Source organism: Sprattus sprattus (assembly GCF_963457725.1).
Source record: "Sprattus sprattus genome assembly, chromosome: 5".
NCBI lineage: Eukaryota > Metazoa > Chordata > Actinopteri > Clupeiformes > Clupeidae > Sprattus > Sprattus sprattus.
In genome coordinates this window covers 31,934,570-31,945,033 of record NC_137924.1, presented here as the reverse complement: position 1 = coordinate 31,945,033, position 10,464 = coordinate 31,934,570, and the positions used below count along the sequence as shown (strand labels likewise).

At 43.7% G+C, this 10,464-nt stretch overlaps 1 protein-coding gene across 8 annotated transcripts in view; it reads left to right on the top strand.

Annotated features, from left to right (window-relative positions):
- Positions 1-10,383, top strand: part of prkag3b (protein kinase, AMP-activated, gamma 3b non-catalytic subunit) — an 18,763-nt gene extending 8,380 nt beyond the window's left edge. For 7 of the 8 annotated variants that reach the window (XM_080839212.1, XM_080839214.1, XM_080839211.1 and 4 more), the window contains 9 exons: positions 2,534-2,592; positions 3,601-3,646; positions 3,998-4,049; positions 4,362-4,488; positions 5,436-5,601; positions 5,961-5,998; positions 6,854-7,000; positions 8,057-8,150; positions 9,235-10,383. In XM_080839212.1, the coding sequence (XP_080695338.1) occupies positions 2,534-2,592; positions 3,601-3,646; positions 3,998-4,049; positions 4,362-4,488; positions 5,436-5,601; positions 5,961-5,998; positions 6,854-7,000; positions 8,057-8,150; positions 9,235-9,296 (791 nt within the window). In that variant the 3' untranslated portion in view covers positions 9,297-10,383. Of the gene's footprint in view, positions 1-2,533; positions 2,593-3,600; positions 3,647-3,997; positions 4,050-4,361; positions 4,489-5,435; positions 5,602-5,960; positions 5,999-6,853; positions 7,001-8,056; positions 8,272-9,234 lie in introns of all 8 variants that reach the window. The other variant, XR_013968659.1, reaches the window with a different exon arrangement.
- The last annotated feature ends 81 nt before the right edge of the window (positions 10,384-10,464 follow it).

The following is a 10,464-nucleotide window of genomic DNA, read 5'->3' as shown; positions in this document are numbered from 1 at the left end:
ACTCCTGGGGTCGTGCACTGTCTGGGGCACAGGAGTCTCCTTGGAAACAGATGAACAGTTTGTCTCGCTGCGCATTCTCCCGCACTATAAGTTTTGTTCTTCCGCACTTAGCTTTGTTCGTATTGTGAGCACAGGTCAATTCCACAGACATCCTCTCTGCTATCCAACAGTAATGCATAACTGAATTATACCCTTACGTGTACACTTCACAACCGTGTTACATTTGAGTTTTTTTGTGTCCCAATTGTTGTGGTTATATACATGTGTATGCTGCGTAAATTCAGCCCTACTTGTACTAAGAGTTTGCCTTTGCTGGGACGTTTTCTTTTGGCCTTTCGGCACCGTCTCAGGCCTGGTGGTGCCATGTGGTCTAAGTTTAGGCCCCCACCTGTGCTTTAGGAGTTGGCTGGACCCAGATTTTAAAGTTTAGTTCTGAATATAATTATTAATAATCAAATCCCACATTCTGCAGATTATATTAGTGTTCATGAAAATAAAGATTACACCTTATTTGTCTACAGTTCTGAAACATGATGGTTTGCCAAGTCTTTAGCATCGAGAAATAGGCTTGGCTACACTTTTGTCAATTCACTCGCATGTTCTTACACACTGCCAGGTCATTAGCATACCTACCTGATATAACATTTCATCCACATGGCTCTTTCTTCCACAGGAAGATGAAAATGGAGAATGCCAACTAAATTTAGGGTAACATGACAAAAATTGTGTATGGTTGCCAAGAGACAAGAGGTGGGTCAATTTACCCACTGGCTCATCTTGCCCCACTCTCCCCAGCTGGCAACCGTTACACCTGGGTGGCAATTTGAAGATGATACCAAAACTAGTTTGCTAAAAATAACATGCATCAAAAAGTGTTACATTTCTGCAAACTTTCTTGCTTTAAACTCCAGTCCATGTTCCACCACAACTTTCCCCCTGCCCCCTTGCCATGCACTGGAAACTGGGTTGAGTTTCTTCACTCTCTCTCTCTCTCTCTCTCTCTCTCTCTCTCTCTCGCTCTCCCCCCCCCCCTCTCTCTCGCTCGCTCTCTCTCTCGCTCTCTCTCTCTCTCTCTCTCTCCCGCCATCAGAATGCTGCAGGGCCATGTTTAGCAGGTGTTGGTAAACCTAGCCACTAACTGTCATGTTTGTGCCTTGTCTTGGGGTAGAGGTATGTTTCACCAGCACAGTGAACCTACGCCTAAACACACACCAAGAAGATTGTCGCGCCATTGGATCGCAGGCAACAACAGGGGCTTTCCATGTGTGCTTGAGTCATGTCCAATCTGTGGCCAAGATGTTTTGTAGCGTGCTGGGGTAGACAATCAGAAGACTGTGGGTGCTTCCCAGCATGCTTCAGGGGTTGGACTGGTGTGTTGTTGCTGTTTTGGCTTTCTGAAACAGGTTAGTTTAAAGCCTGTGTTAGTTCAATGTAGTTGTCCACCGTTAGTGTAATCGTTATTGCAAAGTAAGACCTGTCTGCCCGTTCTGTGTGCGTGTGCGTGTGCGTGTGCGTGTGCGTGTGCGTGTGTGTGCCATGGTGGTTAGGCTAAGAAACAGCATACTCCTGGGGTCGTGCACTGTCTGGGGCACAGGAGTCTCCTTGGAAACAGATGAACAGTTTGTCTCGCTGCGCATTCTCCCGCACTATAAGTTTTGTTCTTCCGCACTTAGCTTTGTTCGTATTGTGAGCACAGGTCAATTCCACAGACATCCTCTCTGCTATCCAACAGTAATGCATAACTGAATTATACCCTTACGTGTACACTTCACAACCGTGTTACATTTGAGGTTTTTTGTGTCCCAATTGTTGTGGTAATACATGTGTATGCTGCGTAAATTCAGCCCTACTTGTACTAAGAGTTTGCCTTTGCTGGGACGTTTTCTTTTGGCCTTTCGGCACCGTCTCAGGCCTGGTGGTGCCATGTGGTCTAAGTTTAGGCCCCCACCTGTGCTTTAGGAGTTGGCTGGACCCTGTGTTAATCCTCAACACCCTTCTATGGGAGATATATAAATACGTATCTGATGGATGCAGCCTCATTTTTTTCTAGTAGTGTATACATATGGCATATTGGCTGCCAAACCAATTCATCCTGTGTGATCATATGACTAAATTAAACTTAATGTAGGGTGGTGATCATGTGTTCTTATATGTGTACTGGAGGAGGTGAAGAGTGATAACTTGCTTCATTCCTGATAATCATCTTTAACATTTGTGGGTTTGATCTGGTCTTGTCCCTGTCCAGCGCTCATGGGTTGGCCATCCTCCACTTCAGTTTGTCCTGGTACAGGTTCTCTTCATATGTCAGAATATTTATAGTCCATTTCAGTCTATCTCTCTTACTATTTTAGTCTCTTTATCTCGACCACTTCTCTCTCTATCTCTCTCTCTCTCTCTCTACACTCAGTCTATCCATCTGTCTGTCTTTGGTCCCCCTCTCCCCTTTTTCCCTGTCTCTGCTTGTCAGTCTCTGAACACTGTCCTGTGTGTGTGTGTGTGTGTGTGTGTGTGTGTGTGTGTGTGTGTGTTACAGGTATGCTGACCATCACAGACTTCATAAACATTCTCCACCGCTACTACAAGTCTCCCATGGTGAGTGGCCCTTAAGGGGCTCCAGGCTTCAAAAGTGTTTTTGAACCCTAATGCTGAAAGTTTCAGAAAGGGTTTATGTGTTTTATTTGAAGCAAGCTGTCTGCAGGGAGCCACCTCGAGAATAGGATCAAGAAGTGACTGCTTGACTGTCAAAAAGGCGAAGTCTTTCAAGTCAGGCATCCTAAATCAGTCATTCTAAATTAGTCATCATAAGTTAGTCACCATAAATCAGTCAGTCATGGTGTGAGACAGATGAGTGATGTCTGTACAGATGGCCGTGATGACACCTGGAACTCTGATCTGAAGCACAGAACAGAATTCAGTTCCCTCAGTAATTTGCATCCTTCCGAATACTATCAGGAAGTTCAGTATGGGCGTGTGCTATTGTGTTAGTGTGTGCACGATTGTGTGTGTATTTGCATGATTGTGTTTGTATTAGCATTATTGTGTATTTGCATGATTGTGTTTGTATATGCATGATTGTGTGTGTATTTTCACAGTTGTGTGTGTATTTGCATGATTGTGTGTGTATTTGCATGATTGTGTTTGTATTTGCATGATTGTGTGTGTATTTGCATGATTGTGTGTATTTGCGTGATTGTGTTTGTATTTGCATGATTGTGTGTGTATTTTCACAGTTGTGTGTGTATTTGCGTGCCCCAGACTGTGTGCATAGCAGTGACTGGTAAGCAGATGCACCAGAGGGCTGGCATCTGAAGTATTGCAGGCAGGGGGAAGGTGTCAGTTATAGATGTTGTCCTCGAAAGGCTCGGTTTAAAATGGCTCTGCTGAGTAGGGCTGTGGTAATGCACTCCTCTAATGGTGACTGTGTTTGGCACCAAAGCCCAGGCATGCCCATGCAAAAAGCAAGCTGCTTTAAAAATATATATAATGGAAATGACCTTGTGAAGTTCATCAAGTTTTTGGTAATGTTGTGTTTATAGTTTAGACACAACCTACATTGAGTTGGGTATAGAGTTTGGGTAAACCTGTCACTATGTTTTACAGGTACAGATCTATGAACTGGAAGAGCACAAGATTGAGACATGGAGAGGTAGTGAATACTGTGTAGTGAAATAGTCTAAACACACACATACACACTACACCCCCCCCCCCCCCCTCCCCACATTACCCCCACATACACACTACACAACATAGCACCCCCCTACATACACAACATAGCACCCCCCTACATACAAACACACTACACAGCCCCCCCCCCCCACATAATTCATAAATTATGATTAATTATTACTTTTTAATGTAATGTCTGTTTATGGCATTAATCACAGCAGACATAAAATATTTCTTATTATATGTGCATTGGCGCTGAAATAGTCACAATGAAAAATGACTCGTATTACTATAATTATTAATGTCTATGTTCTTCTCTTGTCTTCCTAAGAGAGCTTTCTGCACTGCTCCAACTCTCTCATCAGTATCACACCTGATGCCAGGTGAGTCTGACTGTAGCACACATCGCCATGGCGACACCCAGAGTCCATTCTGATCATGAGACAGAGAGGGTGTGGTGGGGCTACCTCTGATTCACTCAGTGTCACTTTCATACAGTCTATATACTACATCCACTGCACTCAGTGTCATATTCAGACAGTCCATACTACCTCCAATCCACTTAGTGTCATATTTAGACAGTCCATACTATTTTCAACCCATTCAGTGTTTGAGTAATCTGATGTTTGGACAGAGAGCATTTGCCTTTTTAGACTTGTGTGTGCTTTAAAAGTTGTTTTCTGTTTGTCCCTCAGCTTGTTTGAAGCCATCTACTCGCTTCTGAAGAATAAGATCCACAGGCTGCCGGTCATTGACCCCGAGTCTGGGAACGTCCTGCACATCCTTACTCACAAACGCATCCTCAAGTTCCTGCACATTTTCGTGAGCGCTCTCTCCTTTCCCCCTGCTCATGAGGATTCTCTTGCTATCTCTGCCAAGGTTTCCGCTTAAAGGTGCAGTCCGCGACTCTAAGCCCATTCACTTTTTTTCAAGTATCTCAACCAACCAACACAGTGTTTCAGGACCCCGGAAGGGAGGGGTGGGATTTCATTGGCTGTTGAGCTCAAATATCAGCAACCTTTCGTGAAACTGAAACCAAATCGCAGACTGCACCTTTAATAAGTGAATACGTTCCCTCCCTAGACGTAGGGGCTTACGCAGGAACAGGTCTGAACCGGCCCCAGTCCGACGCAGCGCGGATCCGCTCCAGTGTGTGTCACTACGTGTGCTAACAAAGAATGAACGAGTCTTTACTATTAGCTTTACACTGAGACTCTGCAGACTTTGGATGTTTGGCACTTTTGTTCTTTTAACCTTGCCCTTACTATTACTTTTGTTTTTTAAAGTGGCATTATGTAGGAATTGTACTTTAGGGTTAGGGTTAGGATTAGCAGTTTACCTTAAAATAACAGCTTAAAAATACCTGGGTCCGTAGGCATATTACTGCATTATGTAGGTTTGCCTGAAGCCGCCTGGTTACTACTGTCTGCTGAACTAATAAGTAGCTTATTTGTCGTCTTGCTTTGTCTTGTGTTGCACTTGCTTGATGATTGACTGTGTTAGTAAAGTTGTTGACTCACTAGTTTGTCAGTGTCAAAGTAAGCTAATTTCAAGTGGTTTCGCTAGGTTTAGCCGCTAGCATCTCGTTAGCGATTAGCAATTCCTACGTAACGCCACTTTAATCTTGCCCTTTCTATTACTTTTGTTCTTTTTCAACTTTGGCATTACTATTAGCTTTACACTGAAACTCTGTAGACTTATTTTAACCTACTGGAGAAGGCCATGTGACCTTTCAGAAGTGTTAGGGCAGTAAACATGTCCTTCTTTAGGGCACCATGATCCCCAAACCAGGGTTCCTGCAGAAGCGCATCGTGGAGGTGGCCATAGGAACGTTCAGAGATGTCGCCACGGTTCAGGAGACGGCCTCGGTGCACGACGCGCTGGCCATCTTCGTGGAGCGGCGAGTATCTGCTTTGCCTGTCGTCAACGAGAAAGGTGTGTGTGTGTGTGTGTGTGTGTGTGTGTGTGTGTGTGTGTGTGTGTGTGTGTGTGTGTGTGTGTGTGTGTGTGTGTGTGTGTGTGTGTGTGTGTGTGTGTGTGTGTGTGTGTGTTTGGTCTGACACGGTGCGCCAACTGCCAGCTCAGGTGTTGGGTGTGGCAATGAAGACTGGAACCCTGCAAAAGTGAAACCAGATATCTTTTTCATTTTTTTTTTTACATGTGTCATTGTTTGTAATGTTAAACTTTATCAATAGTAGTCATTATAAAATTAAGGCCACTGTATAAAAAGTCCAAACAGAATCTCTGGTGCTTCACATATTAACAAACTTTCACATATTGTGTTTACTTCTCAGGGAAGGTTGTTGCCCTGTACTCCAGGTTTGATGTGATTGTAAGTAAAATTACTTTTTGTGTTTGTGAAACAGACGTTAAACATATACAGAGAGAAAGACTACTAGACCACAGTCATTCCCTAATTCTATTTCAAGTCAGGGTAGGAATTATAAGGTGCTGTCACTGTGCAACCAAGTTGAGCCAGAGAGATTATTTGTGCACATTTCTACAATTTCTAATTACATTTCTACACTCAACTGTCATCTCACCTTTTTTTTTAACCTTACACCCACCCTCCCTCCAAAAAAGGTGTATTCCGAAACAAGTTATCCAAACAAAAAAATTTCCCTATAAACTCCACACTATTAAGAAGGATCCTAAACCCATAATATTTGAATACTGCCTCAAATAGGGTCTTTAAATCAGAACGTCTGAGAACAAAAATATGGTGTCACCTAGAAGGAAGGGTGAGCCATGTGTTAACTTATTTTAAAATCTCTTATGTAAGAGTTTCTCGTTTGGTTTTTAAAGCCGTAACTTGAGGCACACAGAAAGGTCACCCTGGATCAATTTCGCATGTAGAGGCTTGACACCAACGCCGACTTCGAACCTCTCAGCATTTCACAGGGGCGCCTCGTATCTTTCTCACACCCATAGAAGATCATCCTGGCGTTCCTGACCAGGGTCACATCTGGCCTGGTCCATTTCCAAAGAGCTGTCTACTGTGTCTAGTATCACTGTGTAACCTTAGCTGTAAAGATCAAGAGCATTAACGATAAAATCAGGTTTCACCACTTCACACACTCTTCTTTTTTATTGATTTGCCCCTATAAAGTACCCCTTTGCGGTAGGCAGGCAGGCATCTTTTGAGTGTCCTAGTGAAGTGAGTGATGTGCGTTTTGTTCCCCTGCAGAACCTAGCGGCTCAGAAGACCTACAACAACCTGAACATGACGATGCAAGACGCCATTGCCAGCCGCTCCTGCTGTATGGAGGGGGTACTCAAGTGCTACCCCCACGAGACCCTGGGGACCATCATCGACCGCATTGCCAAGGCTGAGGTCAGTCCCGCCTCACAGAGAGAGACAGAGTGGGACAGAGAAAGGCAGAGAGAGAGAGAGAGACAGAGAGAGATTGATGATTCACCTGACCACAACCGAAGTCTTAGAGACCACTATTTTGACAAAATAACACAAATATTCCCGGAATTCCACCATCTACAGGATCTGGACAGACTCTCAGTTGTCAGAGGACTGCTGTAGACTGGCAGCAAAATATGTATCACCCCCTGTCCCACATAACTAATATTTAATGTTTAATACTAACAATTAACCTGTTATATGTTTATATACCGCATTGTTACCATCTATAACTTATTGTTTGTTTGTATTTCTTTAATTGTGATTGTACATTTTATGTAAACATGCTTTGACAACGTTGTATGCAGTCATGCAAATAAAGCCTTTTGAATTTGAGAGAGAGAGAGAGATAGAGAGAGAGATAGAGAGAGAGAGAGAGAGAGAGAGACAGAGCGAGAGAGGGAGATACAGAGAGGGACAGAGAGAGAGAGACAGAGAGAGAGGGGGGGACAAAGAGAGAGACAGACAGACAGAGAGGGACAGAGAGAGAGCGAGACAGAGAGGGACAGGGAGAGACAGAAAGACAGAGGGACAGGGCCAGAGGGGGAAACCACAAGCAGGGCTTTATGATCCGTTATTTTCATCATAAAGGAATTAATTACTTTATTTACTAATTACTTAGAACTAACAAAACTGTAGCGTAATCAGCACTTGCCCTCAAACAACCTTATGTTGCAAATGTGAAGTATTTGTATTGATTTTAGTTGTTAGTCAGGTACAGACCATCCTCCACCCCCCTTTTACGCTGTCGTTGGTATCCTCTGTATTTCTGAAAGTTTAGTTACAGCCATGATCACAAGTGACATCAGATAAATCAGAATATTATATTACGATATCTTTTTGTGACATGATAATGTGTTTACATGATGTGAAATTGTCCTGTTTGACTCTTCATCTCTGGCTCTCTTTTCCTGCTCTTTCTTCCCCCTCCCCTATCTGTCTCTACCTGTCACCTGTCCGCCCTCCTCCCTCTCTCAGGTGCATCGGCTGGTGCTAGTGGATCAGGAGGACATAGTGAGGGGCATCGTCTCGCTGTCGGACCTGCTGCAGGCGCTGGTCCTGACCCCGGCAGGTATTGATGCTCTGTTCTGTTAGCTTCCCTCCCTGTGGGCTCCTCACCCATCCTACCACCACCACCGCCTCCTCCTGTTCTCTTCCTCCTCCTCCTCCTCACTGACCCTCCCCTCACCCAGGTAGGCCCCTGAAACAAACCCCGTGCCATGCCTCGACCCGAGTCACCTTTGACCCCTGACCCCTGCCATCAGAGAGACTGCTTGGCCCTCTCTGCTGCCGCTGTGTGTCTCCTGTTCGCTGCCCCTCTACCCCTGGGATGTTGCTTTTCCGGCTTTCCCCATTAGGGGGCTCTACATGGACATCTTCAGCCATGTCCTTCTTGAAAGCCATCGTGCTTGAGAGAGCAAGTGTGGGTGATGGTTGGAGCCAAGTTGTGTGTCTAAAGTTAGACTAACAGGTTGCACGGAGACCGATCCCATCCAGCTGTGTCCCTGTCCTACTTGCCTGCCAGAAGGAGGCTTCTTACCATATGTAATCTGAACGTCAGTGTAGGATTGCTGAAATTGCTGAAATTACCAAAAAGGTTCAATAGGAATTTTGTTGTCAAGAAAAGAGAATGCTTTTCATCCTTTGTTTCTTTGTCATTTGTATGCACATGTTTACTACTTACATTCAAGCCTCAAAATAATGTTCATGAACACAGAAACAAGCAAGACTAAAAGCATTGTTTTTGACAACAAAAACTACACATGGCCCCTTTAAAGCATACATTTGTATCTAGCTTGTGTGCTTCTAAAGTCAAAGCCAGAATCACTCAGTAACAGCCCTTTGGCTTGACCTGATGCATGTTTTGTCCCTGCTTTAGTGCCCCGATGGCAGCTTACTGTAGGCCCAGTCAGGTCCAAACCCGGTTCGGAGTCCTCAGCCACCTGTGAACCAATGTGTGTGCTGCTTTGCCTGATGTAGGACACAGAACAGCTACCTCTCTGTTCTTGTCCTTTGAATGCTCAAGTTTTAGTTTGTAGGTCTACGATATAGAATATTTATGAGATCAGCAACATGTATAGATGTGAGAACATTTTCCATTGCCGTTTGAAACACAATATAACCTGTGCCTTGTTTGTTTGCCTTTTTATCCTCAGAGACTTCAGAGAGCGCTAGCAGTGAGGCCTTAACTCACATGGGCGTAACGCCTACCGGATGAAGATCATGTACATGTCTCAGAACACTCAGCTGGCGTCTCAAAGGCCTATTCTAATGCTTGATGATAGGAAGGGCTGAGAATATGTGCATACTTTGTATTTGTATAATGGTGTTTTAGTTTTTTATGTTTCTATTCATTTTGTATGAGCATCCTAATGAAAGACTCCAAGGATTGTTTTTTTTATCCTCCTGGAAGACTTCAAGGAGGATTATGTTATGTGTTATTTATATTTATGCCTTAGTTATCCATTTTTTGCAGTGGCAAGCATCACTTGCCCAGAGATGTCTTGCCTGTCCTCCGTCCAAGGGTTCGTTTTTTAACAGTGTTAATGCAGGATACAACTGCAAGCCAAATTAAAAAGTTCGGAAGGCCTTTCAACATGATCGCTTATAGCAGTGAATGTATTTTTGCCATGGATAAAGCACTAGGCAGACCACATGTGCAAAGCCATGCCTATAACAAATAACCAGCAGGCCTATTAAAGGATTGTTTTTATCCTCCTGGAAGACTTCAAGGTGGATTATGTTATTCGTTATTTATGCCTTAGTTATCCATTTTTTTTGCAGTGGCAAGCATCACTTGCCCAGAGATGTAGACTTGCCTGTCCTCCGTCCAAGGGTTCGTTTTTTAACACTGTTAATGCAGGATACAATTGCAAGCCAAAGTAAAAAGTTCTGAAGCACTTTCAACATGATCGCTTATGTGTTCCTGATTTTGTTGATAGCAGTGACTGTATTTTTGCACGTAGATAAAGCACTAGGTAGACAACGGGTGCAAAGTCATGTTTTATAACAAATAACCAGCAGGCCTATTCAAAGTTGTTTGTAGCCTATTATTTCTGGTGATTGGACGGGTCAAGTCTGCATTTGAAGAGTAAGCTTTTTGTCCATGGAATTGGAAACGTCTAATCACATGGAAAAAAACATCAGTCTACATCAGGAAACGAACTTGATACTGGTCTACTGAACGGGAAAAGCCCCGTTGGTCGTTTATGGTATCTCAGCAACGACAATGTAACATTGGTTCATACTGAAAGGCAGTGATAATACAGCAATGTTTTGTATGCAAATAAACACCTAAAACTATCCTTTTACTTCTCTCCAAATTGTATGCAATCTCAAAACATGATATGTTCAGTTGAACTGATTGATTTCCCGATGTTCATATA